This window comes from Barbus barbus (assembly GCF_936440315.1).
Source record: "Barbus barbus genome assembly, chromosome: 42".
Classification (NCBI taxonomy): domain Eukaryota; kingdom Metazoa; phylum Chordata; class Actinopteri; order Cypriniformes; family Cyprinidae; genus Barbus; species Barbus barbus.
In genome coordinates, this window is record NC_136720.1 from 19,068,123 (window position 1) to 19,090,163 (window position 22,041).

Below are 22,041 nucleotides of genomic sequence, written 5' to 3' on the forward strand. Positions count from 1 at the left end.
TATGGCTTTGACAACAAGCTGAAATAAAATATTTTTATATAGATTTTATTTTATTTTGTTTAATGTTCATTTTATTTTAAATAATGAAATATTTTTGTTACCTATAATAAGGTTACATTTATATATGCATGTATATATGTTATATATATATATTATATATGTATTGGGTTTCTGGGACTAAAAGCGTATGTAGAATTTTTCATGGAGCACATTCAAATAAGAATAGAAAATAAAATGTTAAAATGTTGTTTATCAGTTCTCATGATTAGCATTCTAAAGCCTTAAAAGTTAATTGCATTTAGTTATTTTTATTACTAGGGTCTCTGGGATACCCAACATACTGTAAGTCAAGTCACCTTTATTTATTAAGCGCTTTTAACAATACAGATTGTGTCAAAGCACTTAACCGTATCAAATTGGAGGATAGAGTGTCAGTAATGTATAATAATAAGATTAAACACTCAATTTTCAGTTAAAGGCATTTCATTATTGAATTAAGAGATGTCATTGTCTAGATCAGTTTAGTTTAAATAGTATCTGTGAAATCAAATTGTCGATAATCGCTAGAAATTAAGTGTCCCCAACTGAGCAAGCCAGAGGCGACAGCGGCAAGGAACCAAAGCTCCCTCTGTGACAGAATGGAGAAAAAAACCTTGGGAGACACCAGGCTCAGTTGGTGGGCCAGTTCTCCTCTGGCCAGGAGATGATTGTTTATTTATTGTTTACTTATTGTTTTAATTAAAATTTTAAATGTATAAATGTATTATATTTCTATTTTATATTGTTGCAATTTCTAACAATAATAGTATTATGTAGTTAGGTATTTTATTATATTTTAATTATTTTCTTTTAAGTAATGCAATATAGATTTTATGAACATTTTATTAAATTTATTCAGTTGAAATTTTGTTGAAACGAAATTTAGAAAAGGAGATTCTTACAACCTCAAAACTATCAAACTTGATATTTCACTACTGCCTATAGTTTTTTTGAAATATTTAAAGGTCCAGACAAGACGTGTATGGCCTTAGAAATGCCAAGGTCATGAGTTCGAGGGAATTAATTGATAAGATGTAGGCTGTACATTGAATGCAATTGCTTTGAATAAAAGCGTCTGTAAATGAAAAAAAAGTACATGGTTCAGCCTTGAAATGGACTAAAATGTAGTCGGCCTTGTGTCCTTTATTTTGAGAAAGTGGAGGTGCGATACTTGTGTGGGAGGCACTAATTCAGCTACTGATATCGCTCCAGTTCAGCACTCGCTGCGCTCGAGTTCAGTCAGCAGTCTTTCAACTCCAACTTTCAGCGCGATCCAGACGCACTTGACTGACCGCAAAGCCACGAAGTGGACAGCTAGGCTCCGATGACATGTTAAGAACTGAAAAATAATGGATCATCATGTTAAACCGAAATAAAAGATGCATCTAGTCTGTCAGACTCCGTGTAGCGCGGCGATGCGCAGCGGCAGGTGATGTGGATGCTGACGCGTCGGGGCTCAACTGGTCTCCAAGTGGCGCTTAGAACCTGTGGAAGAACTTTTGCACGATTGTCTTTCAGTAGGAGTCGGAATCATGGAGTTGAGGGACTATCCAAGAAGTCTTTATGACAATTTCAGTATTCGTTTCTATTTAGGCATTTATTGTTTATTTAACACAGCTGTGCAAATTAACAAATGGGTCGTTTTAAAATGCTAATCTAGTGTTGATTATTGCAGTACGTTTTAAAACTTTTCTAGGACATTTAGTGACAACACTTGTTCTCATCGAGTTAATCCGGATCCCGTTGGCTCGTATGGGACTGAGGCACTCATCGCGGTGCGTGCTCCTGCGGAGAAAGATGGCGGAGGCGGAGAGCTCGGAGGTAAGTCAAAGATTCCTTAAGTCATCTATAATACAGCAATGCTCGTCCAGACATTAATTTATCTACTTCTAAATCGCGTGAGATTCATTCTAGTCGCTCCCTATGTGTTTAAGTGAACGATTGCGTAAAATGACGCGCTGGTTTGGAGGTCATACAAATCAGGGTCCGGTGGTGTGTAAGACAGGCTAAAAACCCCAGTGAACCGAGCTGAGCAGAACACGTCCGATTTCCCAGGACAACGTCCTGAAAGCGATCACACAGACCACACCGAACGCTAAATATAGAGGTTTATATTAATATTTATGTTGCGCGTATTGGTTGCGTAAAGATCAAGCAGGCGGATATCAGATGCAAGATGTTATCTGAAATCTCGAACGCAACAGATTAGTCTATAAGTCGTACCTAAACGATACAGTAAGACGATAAAGTTGGTCGTGTGCTTGTTGAATTGAGCAGTCATTGCTCTTTTATGTAGTCTACTGGGTCATCGCGAGACGGCTGAGCGCTGTCCTTGGTGCTGCAGTATTTTGCCCCCTCCCCCTCCCCATCTCCATCTCCAGCTCATTAACATATTCACCTTTGCATACCTGATTTTAATGTTGACGTTGTTAATAGGTCACCAAATAACACACGCCCTGAATGGCAAGGTGAAGAAAAAACACAAGGTGAAAAACATCAAGTGCTTCGGTGTCTTCCGTCCATCTGCTTTGTTAATTGTTTTTCAAAACGTATTTTTACAGCTGTTTTTATTCTCAGTTTTTATTTATTTATTCTTTCTTCCTTTCTTTTTTCACTCACTCTATCACATGAAAAAAAAATCGAACTTAAAAAACATTTGCAGAAAAAGGTGCCTCAGTGCCTTTCATCCATCTGTTTCATTAATTGTTTTTCACACATATATTTCCAAAACTGTCTACTTTTTAATTGCTTTTTGGCATGTTTATTTATCACATGAAAAAAAAAAACCCTTGCAAATCCTTGAAAAAATCTTGCAGAAATTAAAAAAATATTAGCAGAAATATGCTTTTTGTCCATGTTGTTAATTGTTCTCCACATTATTTATTTATTAATTCATACATACAAACAAACTCTATTTTGTAAATTAGTTCTATCTATCTATCTATCTCATGGAAAGACACATTGAAAAATATCTAACTTAAAAAACATTTGCAGAAAAAATGCCAGTGTCTTTTTTCAATTGCTTTTTGACATTTTCTCAATTTATCACATGAATATTTGCAGAAAATAAACTGACAAAAATGACTAAATAACTGTTGATCTAATGACGTAAAACTAAATATCATAATGCCTCATAGCTCAAACAGTAGGTCATAATGTTAATAACACCAAGGTCAAGGCTTTAATTCCCAAGGTGTGCAAGAACTGATTGAAGTAGGAGTAAGGGTTGTTTTAGATAAAACTGTCTGCCAAATGCAAAAACATACTTATTAAACCAATAAGTGGTTATGTAGGACAGTGAGTCTATTGTTATACTATTGTCTTGACCAGCAGCGCCAGCAGCAGCAGCATCAGCGTATTTCCAATGCCCCCTCATCCCAGTCTTTGCAACCATCTCCACTACCAAAGCCAGTGACGTCCGTTCATCATGTTCCTCACCCCCCACACACACCACACGTCTCCTCGCTTTCTGCCTGTCCTGGCCGAGGCAAGATGGGCAAGCTACTCAACCCGGAGGAGATGACATCAAGAGACTACTACTTTGACTCCTATGCCCACTTTGGAATTCATGAGGTAACCGGAGTCCAATTTTACCATCAAGTATGATGATGTATGCAAGTCTAAGATGAAACTGTGTTTTTACATTGTTCATCTCTGTTGCTTTAAGGAAGGGAAAATATCAGGAAGTTGTTTCTGCTTTAGAACTTTTAATCACAAGCAGCCGATCTTAAGAACTTAAATACGTCACTGAAACTATCTTATAACTGAGAGAGCACACTTTTGATACCAGCGTATGTATAGCATAAGGGTCAAACTGGATCTTTCTGAAGATAAAAGAACATTTCTTGATATCAGAAAAAAGAAGGACAATAGTAAGATAGCGAGATGGAGAAAGGGAGAAAGAAAAGGAGAGAGAATTAGAGCGGAGGGAGAGGTTGGAAAGATGTGTATCAGTTAATCCCAGCAGGCTAAATGGAGACCTGTCTCTATAAAAAGAATCCTGGAGATACTGTGCTTTGTGTCCTATATATTGTCCTCCATAGCCCAGTCCAAGAGAAAAGGTGCGGAAACGAGGTATAAAAGTCATGGACTCGCAAATGAATTCGCAAAACTGCACCAGTAAAATATGTACACCTATACACTACCGATCATATATTTTGGGTCTGGTAAGGTAGTTGTAATGTACAAACATTAACGATAAGTTCAACAAAATCTAATTTAAAACTAAAGTTGTTTTTTTCCTCTCAATAGGAAATGCTAAAGGATGAGGTGAGGACGCTGACCTATAGGAACTCCATGTACCACAATAAACACATTTTTAAAGATAAGATAGTTCTAGATGTGGGCAGCGGAACAGGAATCCTCTCCATGTTTGCTGCCAAGGCAGGAGCCAAGCATGTATATGGGGTGAGAACTCAAATTACTCATTACAAGTATGTATGCTGTTCTGTAAAATATCTTTGAGTTAGAGGGCAACGTGCAGGCATTTCTGCAGATCTTACTCTTTTTTGTATATCGGGAGAGACAGAGTGGGAGACCATGCTGATAATATCAGTACCCTCTGGTCTGTAGTTAGATAACACTCCACTGATCCACCCACTAGGTCCAGTTTTAGTTGTGGTTTCATCTTTTCTAAGCCACACTAAGTAAAAGAGGTCTCTGATTCTGTCCAGAACACAAATACATATAAGCAGAAAGGGTTAACAGGTTCATAGATGTTTAAAATGTAAAAAAAAAAATGCATTTGCCAGATAGTGATAACATTTATCCATTTTTGTTTTTTCCATTAATTTTCTGTTAAACACACTTAGGCTTAGGGTAAGCAAGAATGAGACTTTTCCAGCAGAAAATAATGGTTTGAAAACACAAAAATGCAAATGCAAGAGAATGGGAATAATATGCATATGTAATATGCATAATACCAGCTGGAAACTGAAGTAGATGGCTGTGCTGATATCCAGAACAACAATATTACTGTGGTTTAGACAAAATATCGCCAGTTGCTCTGTCTATTTTTGCTCTGCCAACAAAAACAATTCCAAACAAAGCAATCTTTAATCTCCCAGCAACACACAAAAGTGATGTTCTTTTGAATATAACAGTGGTTTTGAACAAATCGGTTAAGTGAATGATTAAATGACTCACCCATAAAGGAGTAGCCACTTGTTTAGTTCCTGAATGAATCAGTAGTTTTGAACAAATCAGTTGAGTAAATGATTCAATGACTCATGCATAAAGAGAGTAGCCACTTGTTTCATTCCAGAGTAAATCAGTGGTTTTGAATGAATTAGTTGAGTAAATAATTCAATGACTGATGCATCAAGACAGTAGCCATGCAGTTAATTCCGGAATGAAGAGTTTATGAATGAATTGGTTGAATGAATGAATCATTGACTGGCACATAAAAAAGACACCTACTGGCAGAACAATGTAATTCGCAAAAAGAACCAATGAAACATCATTGCCACTAACACACAGATTGACAGTCTGGAGCATGCAAAGACAAGCAGATTGATACAAATAGTATATTCCACAAAATAATTTATAATAATTCTTTTTTTTTCTTTAAATATAAATCTGAATCCGATAAAATCAAGTTATACATGAAAAAAGTCTTCTACATGGCTTGAGTGCTAGAATGAATATGGTTCATTTGCATTAGTTACAACTACATTAAGAAGAATGTAAATACATTGATAGTTATGCTAATATAATTAAGCTAATTATCTTTTTTTTATAGATTGAATGTTCCAGTATATCAGAGTATTCTGAGAAAATCATCAAGTCAAATCACCTGGACAATGGTAAGATTTAGAATCCGCTGCTCATTCCTGTTAGGTCACAGCACAGTGTTTAGGTCTGATCTGCATTCATGTGTGGAATAGAAGAGTCATACTTTTTCCTGCTGGCAAGTGGAGTTCCATGACACAGGAAGCAGCATAGTCACTTCCTGTAGCTGACACTCTCCTCTTGTGCTGTGATGGCAGAAGTTGTTGTTTAGTTGTCCACAGCAGCTCTCATTAACACTGGAGAGCAGCAGGCGAGTGAGAACCTGAGTCAGCATTAGAGAGTCACTGCTGCACACACACACGCACACACACGGACACACACAAGCATGGTAGCTGGTCATTGGCAACTTGCCTTTGCAAAATGGGAAAAATGGTGAGGATGGGAAAAAGGAAGAGGGAGAGAAAGAGAATACCATAAAAAATCCAATCAAACATAGCTTTATATTCTCTTTATGGTTATTATTTTTTATGACTAAACACTGGGTTTGTAACCCATTTGATTTCTGTAATGTGACATTTATGAGTGAAGCAATAAATGTGGGGTAAGACTTCTTTTGATCCATTAGGAAAAACAAAGTATTGTTGTTATAAATATATTTAATTAGAATACAATATAAATTGTATTTAATATGCAAATACACTCAATAATAATTGTATTTACTATACATTTAATATTTAATTGTAAATTAAACTGAAGTAAGCTCATACATTTAGATTTTAGATTATAAATACAGATCATCTAATTTATATAGTAATTATAATAAAAATAAAATAATAAAATAAGATTATATTATGTGTTGTATTATGTATTTACACTACCAACAATATTTAAACTTAAAAATTTAAATGTAAAAACTATTTAAAAGATTTTACATAATTATAGATTATCTAGGTTCAATACTAATTATAATTATTAAATATTACATTATATTGACATTTATGAGTAAAACAAAATGTGGGGCGATACTTGATTTTATCCATTAGGAATGAAAAAAGGAAAACTGGAAATTTTGTTGTACCAAAAATGATCATTTTACAAATATATTATGGAATAAAATATAATATATTTAATATTTAATTGTACATTAAATATAACAAATAAGCTCATCCAATTACATTCTTTCATTTTGCAGTTATCACCATCATTAAAGGGAAGGTGGAGGAGACTGAGCTGCCGGTGGATCAGGTGGACATCATTATTTCAGAGTGGATGGGCTACTGTCTTTTCTACGAATCTATGCTCAATACTGTCATCTACGCCAGGGATAAATGGCTGGTTAGTGTGTGTGTGTGTGTGTGTGTGTGTTGGCTGTCTCAAGGCCAAGGTTATGTGACTAATTAAAATGTGAAGCATGTGTCCATGCTGAAAATAATCATTTATAATGGGAATGAGTGGCTAGTCATTGGGCTGCTGATGAATGTCTACCACTGAATGACAATTTGGTCCAGAGGACAAGTGGCTTGTTAGACATTTTTATGGTCCATTGAACAGGAAGGAAAAGACAGAATGATGTGAAGTCACTGGAATAATAGGAATGTAATCACGCATATGCCAAGAACACACTTTTGTAGATTAAAATTAATTATATCTTGTCACACTAGGACACTGCTGAAACTACCCTCATTAAACATCTAAAACCATTTAAAAGATTAGATATTAATAATAAACTTCCATGTTCCATGCTTTATGACCTCTTTATTTATAATGATAATATATTAAACATTTTAATAACCATTTAAAAGATTTTAGATAATTATAGATTATTTACTTTAGATAGTATAATAGATATAAAAAATATAATTACATTAAATTATTATTTAAAAGATTTTAAAATAATATTTTTATAATTACTACAATATTATTGTTCATTATTTTGTTTTATACTAGTGTTTGATGACCTCATGACCTATTATTTATACTACTCATAATATTTATCCTTTTATAAATTCTAATTTAAAAATATATTAAATTATTATATTTATTATGCTATTATTTATTGATTTTAGATCATTTTAATAATTATTAAAGTGGATTCCATATTGTATTATTTTTAATCCATATTATATTGTGTTTTGTGTCCTTTTATTTATGACCTATCATTTTATGACTTATCAAATTCTAATTTAAAAATAGAAAAATAAACTGGACATACTTCAAATACCCATTCATCTTTTTCAGATGTGACATCTGTAGATTTTCTTTACTGTCATTTTTCAGAAACCTGGTGGTTTCATGTTTCCAGACAGAGCGACATTGTACGTGGTTGCCATTGAGGATCGGCAATACAAAGACTTCAAAATCCATTGTGAGTACTCTCACACACACACACACACACACACACACACACTTACTGCCAAGAGTCAACAGGCACTGCATCAAATGATCATTTAATACTGTATCATATCTCTTTCTCGCTCTGCAATGTGGCTTGATCAGTGTCTCGTTTTGGATCCCTCACTTTTATTTAGCTTAAAAAAAAGAAATGAAAAACACTAGGAAAAATTCCTGTTGGGTTCCATTACTCCCCCGCAGCAAGAGGTTTGCTTTTTCTCCCTCCTTCTTGTTTTGGATGGAAGTCTGAGATTGGCCTCAGCCTAACGCTCATGTGAGGGGATATAATCAAATGCTGCCAGAGACAGAGGAGGCAGGAGTCTATTTTAGGGCCGACCAGACAGAGCCAGACAGACATTCTACTTTTCAGAGTTTCAAAAAGTCTTAAAAATATATTTTCTCTATGCTTGCAGGGTGGGAAAACGTCTATGGTTTTGACATGACATGCATTCGGAACATCGCTATGATGGAGCCCCTGGTGGACATAGTAGATCCTAAACAAGTCGTGACCAACTCCTGCCTCATTAAGGTACCAGTATGTGCTCTATATGTGTGTATACATGAGCAAGATCTAAACTGAATCATAGTACTGATTGACTGCGTGATAGGCTACTTTGGACCATATGTAGCGTGGGTGTTACGTAACAATAATTCACAGTAAAGAGCGCCTGATGACAGCGTGGTAACGTGTGTTCATCTCAACACATGCACAAACACCAATCATTCATTTAAATTAGAGTCCTCATAGGATATAATGCTAATAACCTCATCATGTAGGTAATTTGAAGGCATGTATTTTGTAATAAAGCATCTCATGCTATACAGTAGGAAAGGGGAGGAAAATAAATTAAATTACAAATGAGATTTCTTTAGTATCTCAATTATTTCTTCTACATGGGACTAAATTCATAATGTAATATAATAGTCACGATCTGCTACTGCATTGGAGCGAAGGAGTGAGGAACGCGGAGAATTCTCACAATCATCAGTCTTTAATAAACAAACCAAGGGTAACACAGGCCTGGCTGGAGACACACATAGCACAGCTTGATGTTCAAGATCCGACAAGGAAACATAGGGCAGACAACACTTTAAATACATGACTAAATGAGGGAAACTGACCAGACACACCTGGAATCAATGAACCCATTAGGAGCAGGAACAGGAAGAAAACCAAATATGGGCATGTCACACACAAGGGAAAACTAGGTCAATGGGAGCAAAACACACAGACAGTTCATATTATATTATAGTCAGGAATATAATTATTATTAAGTCACATTATCTAAAAGTATATAATCTCAATTATTTCTCCTAAACAGGAATTAGATTAAATTAATAATATAATTAAGGAAAATAAGGAATAAGATAAATAAGGAATAAGGAATAAAATAAAATATACTTCAAACCTTTTAGCTGCTTATTTGAAATAATTTATAAATCTTGCAAATGGTAATTTCTACCCATTAAAATATTTTACAACCTGACATAATTGGAAAATGTTTAATGTCAATTTTTCCATGATTTTATTTTATTATTTTTTAAGATTAATAAATTTCCATGGGTTTGTCACTTTTTTTTATTAAAATAAGAAATACATCTTCGTTTAGACATTACAGCATAGTTTGTTGTTTGTTTTTCCTCATTTAAATAAATACAGTTTGCAAATAGCAGTTTCTCCTAGATACTAGATAAAATATTTTATCTAGTATCTAGACATAACTAGATGTACGTTTATTTCAATTTTTTCCATGACCTTTCAAGATTATAATTTTCAAGATAATATAATTAAATAATTATTATAATTATTATTTAGGTGACATTATCTAAAATTGTTTTAATCATTTTAATAGTAAATTAGTTGCTTTAATAATTTAAAAAAAAATGTTTAAAATAGGTTTATTGTGTCACACCTCAAGACACTACTTAAATTTTAGCCTAATTCTGTTCAGAAAAAGACCACAGTAATTTTACATCTCAATGTCTCAAATTGTACTAAACTTTATCTAGATACCAAAGTTTAATAAACAGATATTATTATTAATATCTATCTGAACAATGCTATCTATATTTCCCCATCCATAACTCTATAGTCTTACATTATTTCAACAATTGTCTCATTTTGTTTCAGACAAACATCTGAAATAAATGTAATATATTTAAGTTTGTCTCATTTAAGAATGCGGAGTTCTAAAAGATCAAACTATGTGCAATAAAAACCTTATTTTGCATGAGCGAGTGTGTGATCGGTTTGACAGTAAAGACGGTAAAAGAAAAAGAGACAATGTAGGGTATAGAGAGAAAGCTGGATAGCCCCCAGCAAATGAAAAGAAAAAAGAAAGAAAGAACGAGAAGGCAATGCTTTCAGCACAGCTCTGAATCACCTGAGGGATCAAACTTTTTGAAGAGGAGAATGATTTGGGCCTCTTTGTGAGGTGTACTAAAGGAAAGGCTGAACTGAATGAATGAAAGGGTCAATGCTGCTACTGATCTGTTGTTCGCACAAAGAGTAATAGGATCTTTGTTCGCCAAGGCCAATGCTTGTGCCAACTCCTCATCTTATACAGGCAGCAATATGGCCACATCCAAACAATAAAGTCTTTGAAACTGGATCTGTTGAGATGTGTGGGTTAAGGCTATATGACAAACCACATTACACTTCAAGCTTACTGTAGATCACAGCTGAAGTATCAAAGAACGGTTAGTGCTAGTATGTGGGACAATCATAATCTCTACATAACAGAATCTCTACGCCAAAAAGTGAGACGTGACATGTCGCTTTCAGGAGGTGGATATCTACACGGTGAAGCCGGAGGATCTGACGTTCACCTCGGCCTTCTGCCTGCAGATTCAGAGGAATGACTATGTTCACGCTCTCGTCACGTACTTCAACATGGAGTTCACCAAGTGTCACAAGAAGACGGGATTCTCTACAGGTTCAACTGTCACTTATTTTGTACCTTATCTCTTGCAAATAAATTTGGTACTAAACAAGTCATACATTCCCTTTAAGCCCCCGACGCTCCCAGCACTCACTGGAAGCAGACGGTGTTTTATCTGGAGGATTACTTGACGGTGAGGAGAGGAGAGGAAATCCTGGGCAGCATCACCGTGAAGCCCAACGAGAATAACGAGGTGAGTCTGTATATGGAGGTGGTGAGAAATCTAACGTTTAAAACAGTGGTTTTCAATCTATTTGACATATTTGATCCAAGGCTGCCCATTGTCAAATACAATATTTGAAGGTCCCTCGAGATATTTCTGGTACTTTTGCTGCGATTACAAAGCAGATTAAACTTTGAATTTACAGAAACTTGACAATATATTAAAAATAAATAAATTAATGATTAAAATAATTAAATTCCAGAATTTTCTGAACTGAATGTTATTCAGGGTTTATACTTTTAATAAGACTTTTCTAGTTGTTTGTGATAACAGGATTTAAAATTATATTTTATTCACAAATACCAATTTCTACTTAGAACTTATAACTAGAAATATATATATTTAATTTAATCTTGTGACAATTTTTCAAAGACTTTTTGAGATTTTACTAATTGACTAGTTATATATGACCAATAACGTTTTCAGTTCTAGAATTAAAACTCTTTACATTTCCTAGTATAAGGAATTAATATAATAAATACACATAAGAAATATTTATGTATGCATGCATTTATTTCAAATTTTCCATGGCTTACGTTTTCTGTGGGGGGGGCTTATATTGTTTTTAGGTCTAGAAATCACACTTTTAGATTTTCTCATACAGAATAACAAATTAAAGTATTATACTAAATAAAAATAGATTTAAATCTAGCTTGTTTTGTCTTATTTTAAATCATTTTTTTTAGCCATATTGAAAATAGCCATTTTTACCCAATAAAATAAATTAGAACTTGCCATAACTAGTTTCCATGGGTTCTTAATTGCCATGATTTTTTAGGTCTTGAAATTACATTTTTAGATTTTCTCAGGAGTATAACAAATTAAAAAAATATTATAATTAAAAAAAAAAAATAAAAAAAATTAGCTCGTCTTGTATTGTCTTATTTTAAACCATTTAAAATCATTAATCCAGCAACTCCTAGACAAAATATTTGAATAATTTGACATAATTAGAAAAATTTATATTTATTCTGATTCCAATCAAGAATTTATACATTTACAAGAAATACATCTTCATTTTAGCCGTTTTAGCTTTTTAAGCTAACTTGTGCCCCCCTTGGAAGTGTGCTGAGGCCCCCTAGTGGGTCCCGGGCCTCTGATTGAAAATCACTGGTTTAGAAAAAAAGAAACAAGATGACAAAAAGTACTGACAAAACCAAATTTGATTTCTTCCAGCGTGACTTGGACTTCACCTTTGAGCTGGATTTCAAAGGACAGCTCTGCGACGCAGCCATCTCCCATGACTACAAGATGCGTTAAAACACAAGCGGGCCACCGCTTCCCAGGGAGATTCGGCGGAGAGACTGCTTGTGCCTCTCCTCTGCCTCTGTCTGGATCAGAGAGGCTGCTGAACCGCAGGACCCGGTGATGTCATCAGTGCCAGTCCAGCACTAACAGCAATAGCGTCATCACGTGTCACGTTCTTAAATGCACATAGAGGATAGACTGTGAAAACATCACTCTGAATGTAACTGTTAATGAGTCTGAGAATGTCAAAGCTTGTGTTTATTTAACCTTATAAGATAGGAAAGTGTTACTGAACAACATATGCCAATATGAAATCGTACAACAGTGCCTCATCGAACAAAGGCTTCAGTTTGGGTGCATACATGAAGAGCATGAATGGCATTTTTTCACTTCATATTTTGATGTTTTGCTTATATTTAAGTGCTTTTATTGTGTTATATTTATTGTGCTAGTGTTGAGTTGTTTAATATAGTGACCACTGGCATGTTTTCTACCTTTGCTTTATTCTAATTCATTCAGGTTTCACTAAGATTTTTCTAAAGGACCTCTAAGAGCAGCTAAACTATTTTAAATCATTCTTATCAAAAGCAGGACCTACAAGATTTGTTATTTTAGTGTAACAATGTGACAGTTTTAACTAAAGAATATTTTTGGTTTTGTGTTCTTGGTCAGTTGTCAGGTCATTGTCACATACTGTACAACCTGTGTGTAAAACGATCCCAGAGCAGTTCAGATGAAGACAGCGAATGAAGCACAACATGTTTGACACTGAATCCAGCCAATATTCTTCACTCAGTAATATATTTGAAGATTTTAGTGCTTCATGTTGTTGTCATCAACTGAACTGTCTCTGCGAATGTTAACTGAAGCACTTCTTGTTCAAGCAATGAGGTTTTTCTGGCCAGGTTTCATGATGCTAGCAAGACTTCAGGTGGGTTGAATGAGGCTATTGTAATGCTAAATAAATGGGAAGTAACACACAATCCCATTTTCTCCTGAATTACTTTGCTCTCACTCGGTTGTATGGGATAAGTTGGTTGAACTGCATTCGTCACATGCAACTTGACTGAACACATTTTCGAAATAATGAGACCAATTGTCAATCACAATACATTTAACAAATAGAATATGTACAAAGATCATTGAAATTAGTTTATAAATTGTCCTAAGACTATAATATACTTTATATACAGTTGGACACACACATCAGATGAGCACACATATACAATGCTCTTCGACAAATAGACATGAAAAACCTTTTTATAAATTTTTTATAGAAATATAAGAGAATTTGTCCTCTTTCAGTCTGCATTAAATTATTTACATTGAGTATAATGGGGTTTGAGGATGACACAAAGCTTAAAGTGATTTCACCTGTGTGTGTGTGTGTGTGTGTGTGTGTGTGTGTGTGTGGTCACTTGCAGCAGGCTTTCTTCTTTAATGGTGGACCCACCAGTCTGACCATGTTTACCCATACTCTGTCTTCCTGTTCCCTCAGGACCCTTAAAGCATTAATTAAAAATAAAACAATAATAGTATAAAAATAATAATAAACAAGTTATATGTACATATTAGTGTTCATTAAAACTACTTAATAATAATAATAATAATATTTTAAAAAAATTATAAAAAAATAAAAATTCACTCCCATATGTAATTTATTCAGCAGCTGAAAGTGTCTGATTATAGTGGAGTTACTGAGATAAATTTGGTAGCATTGGACTGGTCATGTGATCTCAACATGGCTGCCACCAGGCATATTTAGTGGGACTTTTAAAGTAAGTAAACTACATAAGGTTCACACAATCTGCAAAGTCGCATTCTTGATCACACTTTGAAGATAAAAAAAGAAAGTCGCAAGCTTTCTGGTTGGCATCTGATAATGTCGGTTAGCTGTCTCACAGTTTTATAACGGTCTCTTTTTTGTGGGTTGCAGCTCTGACTGAGGTGTTACAAACATCACAGCTAAACAAAATATGACAACGTTTGATAACATGCTGCATTCGTGTGTTTTTTGAGTTCTTACCTGGCCAGATGAATCATGGCCTCCAGCACATTAGCTCCAGTATAAGCACTGCACTCGTAAAACATCAGGTTTGCTTCCTATCAAATACAGCAAACTACTATTAATCTCTGCTTACTGTGTTGAATAAGGTGATGTAAAAACAAAGCATATTAGGTAATATTAATATTTAAAAAGGATATACTGTGTGTTTGGGAGCACAAGAGACGTCCACACCTCTGCTAGCATATCGGCCTCTTTTGTCTGCACTTCTCTCTCGTTCTCCTTGTCCGATTTGTTGCCAAGGAGCATGACGGGTATAGGGTCACCTACGGCCTCCAGTATGCTGGCCAGCCAGGGGCGGACTGATCTGAAACTGTCCTCCATTGTGATGTCATAGATGACCACCACGCCATCTGCCTTACGGAAAAACTGCTTGGTAATGCTGCGATACCTGCAGGGCACAGTGACATTGCTTTTTTAAATGCTGGATGTTTATCATCAGTGACAAGCGAGATTATGTTTTGGTTATGCAATAGATTAGACAACAAGGCTTTTAGAGCCGTTTAAAAAAACAGTACAGTACAGACTGATGAACCAAAATGAAGAACATAACCTGAAGCTGACTGTAAATGTCCTAAACAAGACAATAATGATTATATAAATGCAAAACTCTGTTTGTACTATGTAGGTATGAGGGCCTCACCTTTCTTGACCTGCAGTGTCCCATAACTGAAGAGCCACATGACTGTCCCCCAAATTCAGTGTCCGCACACTGTAGTCAATGCCTGCACAGCACAACTGAAATTGAATTTTTTTTTTCTTGGTTGGTTTTATATATATGGTTTTATATTTATATACTTTTGTATATATGCACAAAAAATAAAGGCATAAAAATACTGTTAAAAACATGTTTCTTTATGAAATCAAAACTGCAGTAAGGTATAATGGTCACTATGAGGTACTGTTGTGTCATTTTTCTGTGTGGAACATACAAGTGTAAAATTTTGCAGAAAGTGAATTTGTGTTTGACAATCTGTTGTGCAATGTGTGCCACGGTTTAAATGCAGGGTGTGACTTCTCAAGTCCTTTCATGTGATGCTGGCTGCTTTAAAAAAATCCATCTGATATACACACTTGCACATACAGTACATTTAAACGCAATGCACTGAAAAGCGCACAAATGATGCACAGACTCGGGTTGACAAAGGTTGCAAACTTTGTTAAATCAGTTCCAAACTTTGTTAAATCAGTTCCAATTATCTCCAATATTAACCACAACAATTAGCACAAGAGAGAGGGGTAATCCATTTTTCTAATCAAACAAGGCAAACTCCAGTAAAAGGACAACCAATATGCAGGACCTAATTTCTTGAGAATCCCCCATTGGAAAAAGTCATGTGTTAAATTGTAATACCGGTAAGTTATATTGTAAATTGCACGTGGAGTGAGAGAGCAACTTACCCACAGTAGCTGCGGTGGAAGAATGAAACTGTCCATCACAGAAGCGTCGCAGCAGTGCAGTTTTGCCAACGCTGGAATTTCCCACCAGAATGACCTTAAATAGGCGCTGAGGGGATGCAGTGGATCTTTCCGCAGGACCCTGCAGCCAAAAATACCCAGAGTGATCTCTATACAGTTAAAGGCTAGTTTTGTTGAAAAGTGCACACAGGGATATATAGTCTAGACCAGTGGTGTCCAAACCTGTTTCCTTGAGGCCCACTGTCCTGCAGAGTTTAGCTTCAACCCTATTTAAAGACATCAGAACCAGCTAATCAAGTCTTCAGACTCACTAGAAACTTCTAGGCAAGTATGTTGAAGCTAAACTCTGCAGGACATTGGCCCTTCAGGAACATGCTTGGGCATCCCTGGTCTAGACAACTGGGCATCCCTGGTCAATATTAATGGCCTCTTGTGCTAAAACTATCCATTTTAAACCCTCTCTTGAATCAAATAACTTGTTACTGTATAAGGTTTCTATATGTTAATCATTTCTGTTATGATAATCAACATCTTTTGAGGGTTCACTTGCCTGCTGGAGGGTCTCCTTTCCGACTGGCTGACCCCGTGCTGATGAGGGCATGTTTCCTCTGATCCATTTCTTCTTAGATGACTTCTTCACTCTTACTGGTGGTGGAGAGTCAGCAGAGGCCAGGGATGCATTGTACGGGTACAGGGAGCTTGTTTGTTGATTGGTCTGATCTTCGTCTTTGCCCCGCTCTTCTTCACTTAGCTGATGGAGGAGAAGATGAGAGTCTCCTTGCAGCAGGTGTGGGAGGTGGTCCTCCTCGATGGATATAACTCTGCGTAGAGGCCATCCATCCGGTGGTGAATCGTCCACATCCACATCGATATTTACACCTCCTGAGTCCCCAGCTACTTTTTCAGATTGCCCATCCACCTCCGGCTTCCCATCATCCCCTGTGGTGAAGGGTGAACGGAGACCATTTGCTAAAGAGGAGGTCTTCCTGTTAGAATGCTGAGTCACTTCCTCTTTATCAACTTCTCTGAAATGACACAGAGAGAGAGGTGAGAGAAATGTTTCCATGTCAATAAATCATATGTAGGTATTCTAAGAAAATATGTGAGGATTTCTCACTTTCTGACAGATGGGTTTTTCTCAGTGCATTTCATTGAGGATGTGCTCAGTCTTTGCTTGCGTGAGGATTTTTTCATTGAATTACTGCGTTTCTGTTGTGAAATACAAGGAGAAATGTTGTGTTTATTGCTCTTATTAGATATACAGGTATAAACTGAAAGTCAAATTTGAACACTCCCACTCATTTTCCATTAATAATATTTTCCACATTTTAGAATAACAGTACAGTCATCAAATTTATGAAAACTCACAACTGGAAATATGGGAATCATTTTATGTACAAAAATTTCTTATACTTAAGCTTCTTCAAACTAAACTAAAATGAACCATATATACATATATCTATCTCTTAGTTTCATATTGAATTTAATATGTAGATACAATTGCTTAGTGCTTGCTAAATTAATTTCAAATGTGTTTAAGCATCAGACTTTAGATCAAAACATTTTTAAGATCATAAGCATAGTGCTGTTAAAACTAAAAAAAATATAAACATTTACTTTAATTGAAATCAAATCAATGTGAACTAAAATACAATTAAATAAAAAGCCTAATTTCTAATGTACTTTAAGTTAAAGTACAAAAATTACTAAAACTAAAATAAAAACTGAATGGACAAACAAAAAAAAAAATATATATATATTTTATATACATTTTTTGTAATTATTGTAATTTTGCTGTGTTTTGTCATTTATATTTTCACGTCATTTTAGAAATGGAAAATAAACAAAAATAATTTAAAATTGGTAAACTTACCAGAAAGTTAATATCTCGCTCATCACGTAGATGTTTATTCATTTCTCTGAAAAACAACATTTGATTTAAGATTTGTCGTTTGTCTTTATCTATAGAGCATACTAAGCTCACCTGAGTAGATCCAACTGTTTCATCAAGCTCTGTTTTTCTCTCTGCAAGCCTTCTGTGATTCTGTACATCTCCCTGTGAGGGGAAAGAGTATTTGTGTTTATGAGAAACTCTAGACACTGATGGGATCTGAGTGTGTACGTAATAAAAGCACAGACTGACATCTCTCTTTCCTGCTGTAGTCGAGAGGCCTGCTCTTGCAGAATGCCCAGCTGCTCCTGAGCCAACACTAGCTCCTGGCAGGTGTGCTCAAGTTCACGAGACAGCTCCTCATTGGTCATTTTGAGCTTAACGTTCTCCAGTCGACTCACCTTGTGTTCGCTATGAAGGTCACGACATTGTCGCTCCAACTGGAAAAATAAAGACACAAAGAGAGTGACTTGAAAGGTGTGAGTGAGAAGGATGGGAGTTGCACAAAACGCTAAGATTTTGTAAGATCATGTTTAATCGTGGCACTAACCCTCCTCTGTTTTTGGAAAAGCTGCTCCAATTCCTGTTCTTTACAGCGGAGCCGCTGCTGGAGGTCTTGACTGCGTGACTGCAGATTTTTAGAGTCCTGGAAGAAAGAATTAGCATACTAATTCATTTCAGTTTAGACAGCTTTAATCTTAACAATGCACCATTATCACCAAGCCAAGAACAAGTTATAACAAATGCACAAACTGAAATAGAAAACAGTTTGAAACAAAGTGGACTACGCAATATTAAGTGCATAAACTGAACACATTCACTACTGTTAAAAAGTGTTGGGGTTACATTTTTTTAATAATTTTGAAAGTCGTCTCTTATGTTCACCAAGGCGGCATTTATTTGGTTAAAAAATATACAGTAAAATTGTAATATTGTGAAATATTTTTACCATTTTAAATAATCATTTGCTACTTTTTTTCACAATTATTTGATTAATAGAAAGATCAAAAGAACGGCATTTATCTAAAAAATATTTTTGTAACATTATATATGTCTTTACTGCCACTTTTGATCAATTTAATTTGTCCTTGCTCAAAAAAATAATTAAAAAAATAAATAATAATAATATAATAATCTTACTGACCCTGAACTTCTGAACAATAGCGTTAAAGCACAGGCAACAGTTTAAAAGAACATATTTTACCTTCAGAATTGCTCTGTCTTTTTCATTCATGATCTGTTGCTCCATTTCCTCATATAATCTGCAAATTTCAGTGTCATGTGTGGCTGCTTTCCTGTGCGATGAGACAATGGCATATAATGTTAAAACATGCATTTAGCAAACTTGGTCCTGGAGGGCGGGTGTCCTGCAGAGTTTAGCTCGACCCCTAATTAAACGCACCTGAGGTAGCTAATCAAGGTCTTTCTAGGCATACCAGAAACTTCCAGGCGGGTGTGTTGAGGAATTGGGGATTCTTATTTCATATTTTTAACCAATACATATTGCAAATCACATCATTCTGCCCAAGATTTAATCAAAATATGATTTATTCCCCCTCAAAAAAGTATGTAAAATCCTGTTAGCTTTTAAGCTTAGTGGTCACTGGATATGAATAAAGCAGCATTCTATAGAGAATTACTTTAAGCCTCTAAGCAGATATTAGTCACAAATAACATTGTGGAAATTAAGAATACAAAGCAGATTTTTGGTTCTTAAACATGGGTGACTTTAGATGGTATTGCTCTTAATTCATTCTCATTTTATGCTGCATAACATGTCACCTTCTGAGGGCACTCGCCATCTCCTTCCTCTCTTGTCGTGCCTCTTTGATTTGATATGTAACACGGGCCAGGAACTCTTCAAAGCTGAATAAGAGGTGAGGCTCATCTTTCCGGAGTCGAGCCCACAGGCTGCGAACCTCACTCGGGCTGAAATGTAGAGCAAACTGTTAGTACTTGCAGCAATATAAAGCATAAATATAAAGCATTTTGTGCAATGCAATGTGCAGAGCAAACTGTAAAACACCAGTACTGACTCTTCAAACACATTGCTAGCACCCAAGCTCTCCATCAACATGCTGAAATGTCTCTCTTCATTATCCTCATTCTCTGACAGCTGGTCATCCCCTGAACTCTGATCAAGAGCTTCTGGAACTTTTTTAGAGGGTGTAGTCATTAGTTCCTCTGTCATCGAGACTCTCCGTCCATGAAGAAAGTTACCTGGGGAACCATTACAGAAACACCTTGAAAAAGTTTAATTTGCTATGCTCTAAATATTGCACCAAATAACAAATCTTTTTTTGAAGAGCTTCTTTTGTCTGGAAAGGGATGATAAACTTACTAAATCCAGAGGAAAACTCTCCTAGCGTCAGGTATCCATTTTTGTCAAGATCTAGTGAGTCAAAGACGTTCTCAAGTTCCTCAGCAGTGAGTGGCAATTCTTTGTGTAGCCTCTAAGATACAGAAGAAATAGATGGGAAAATTATATCAACAATTTTCTATCATAAACACTGTAAATAAAAAATAATAACTTTTAAATAGGGGGATAAAAAAATTGCAACATATACACCCTGAATATTTTAGAACCTGAACCAGAACCAAAAAAAAGAAAAAAGAGCTTTATAGTTACCAATGCCATGGCAGATGTAAATAAAATAAAATAAAATTTATCATAAATATATATATTATAAAATAAAAAGTCTTGATATTAACAGTATAACAGTATAAAATAACAATAAACTTTAAGGACCCCTACTTTACCCTCATATCTGTACGTGTGATGAAGCCCTTTCCCTCGCTGTCACAGATCCGGAAAAAGTCCTCTATTTTGTCCGACATAGCAATGTGTCCCCATTCTGCATCTTTATTCTCACTATTCCTTGGCTTTTCCTGCTGCTCATCCTGGTCTGAGCCACTGCTTGTAACCCGTGTGTATCTAACATGTCCAGTCTCTGACATGATTCCTGTATAACTTGCCTTGACTGTCTTTTACAGGTCAGGATGCAATACAGGGGAGAGACGTAACAGCACAAACGCACTGGACATCAAAGCTAGATCCAGTACGAGGAATTCTCCTGATTAATTGAGGAGATGTAATGCATTGTTGTCTTGTACTGAATCTCTGCAGTGGGTCCCAGCTGGAAGTGCAAGAAAAAGCACAACACATCAACAGTTCTTTGCGTCTTTAGGAATGTTTAGACTGAGAAGTGAAATGCAGATTACTGGTGTATATGTGTGTGTGTTTGTGTGCATGCAGCAGAACAGATTTACAAGCCTCGAGCTTAAACTTCAGGCTCACTTCAGCTTTGAGTGACAACTGTAAAAACTAAACATTTAATGCTTAATTGAACACTTGAATATTTTAACTCTATGCAATAAAATTATAAAAGTTTCTAAATATAAAATGATGTATGGGAATATAAGGAAGATTAAATGATAAGAAAACTTATATTTAGTTAAATTCAGTCAAGTTTATGTAGATCATGAGAAGTGACTGTAATTTTGTCAGTGCAAATCTACAAAGTCACTGCTGATGTCATCAGTGTGCAGACCTGATGTCCCACCATCACAATGTCAAGGGGAAAAGGAAGAGGTTTCTGTGGTGAAATTTCCTGTTTGAACAGAAGATGAACTATCAAGGAGCTATCAAGTATTAATATTTATATTTAAGCATAAGTCGATTAAAATGATTCTGCTGAACTTGGTTGACAGACAGATAATCTTGCTCCTCAGTGTTTAGCAATAAAAGTTGAATGCCAGTGTTCTTTGTCATTTGTGAATTTAAACTAAACACATAATGAAATACTGAATTCACGAAGCCTCATACTAAAATTACATGCAAACGAAGTTCTTATAGAAAGCGATTCCTATAGGCCTAATGAAAAGACAAAATTACAGCTCTTACCTGAACAATAAAACAAGTATTTCACTCTTCCGGGTTTATGCCGACAATTATGTTAGTATAAAATTGTTTAGCCTAATTAAATCCAGTAAATGAGTGAAATTTGTGGAGAGAGACCGCTCAGTTTCAATGCTCGGATGACAGCGCGAGAAGGAAGGAGGAGGAGGTTCAGCTCGCGGTCAGAACAGGACG

The 22,041-nt window shown here is 35.5% G+C and overlaps 2 protein-coding genes across 3 annotated transcripts; one reads left to right on the forward strand and one right to left on the reverse strand.

Annotated features, from left to right (window-relative positions):
• Positions 1-1,791: 1,791 nt before the first annotated feature.
• On the forward strand, positions 1,792-12,585 carry LOC306861865 (protein arginine N-methyltransferase 8-B-like; the record flags this gene model as incomplete). The annotated part of the gene is made up of 10 exons (XM_079404352.1): positions 1,792-1,860; positions 3,370-3,612; positions 4,291-4,446; positions 5,780-5,843; positions 6,962-7,104; positions 8,047-8,134; positions 8,574-8,689; positions 10,946-11,096; positions 11,174-11,295; positions 12,502-12,585. The coding sequence occupies 10 exons, from the start codon at positions 1,792-1,794 to the stop codon at positions 12,583-12,585; spliced, it is 1,236 nt and encodes a 411-aa protein (XP_079260478.1).
• A 220-nt stretch (positions 12,586-12,805) lies between these two features.
• LOC306861204 (EF-hand calcium-binding domain-containing protein 4B-like) lies at positions 12,806-21,996 on the reverse strand. 2 transcript variants are annotated; one of them, XM_079403344.1, is made up of 17 exons: positions 21,853-21,996; positions 20,709-21,559; positions 20,290-20,401; positions 19,985-20,168; positions 19,731-19,877; positions 19,153-19,243; positions 18,499-18,594; positions 18,201-18,388; positions 18,042-18,113; positions 17,931-17,976; positions 17,175-17,266; positions 16,608-17,082; positions 16,040-16,178; positions 15,282-15,363; positions 14,813-15,029; positions 14,600-14,676; positions 12,806-14,075 (listed from the first exon to the last, which is right to left on the reverse strand). In XM_079403344.1, exons 2-17 carry the CDS (start codon positions 20,904-20,906, stop codon positions 13,988-13,990), a joined length of 2,304 nt encoding a protein of 767 aa, XP_079259470.1. In that variant the 5' UTR covers positions 20,907-21,559; positions 21,853-21,996; the 3' UTR covers positions 12,806-13,987. The 2 variants fall into 2 exon arrangements, with proteins under 2 accessions (XP_079259470.1, XP_079259471.1); XM_079403345.1 differs by having other exon boundaries at positions 20,709-21,085; positions 21,853-21,988.
• Positions 21,997-22,041: the final 45 nt, after the last annotated feature.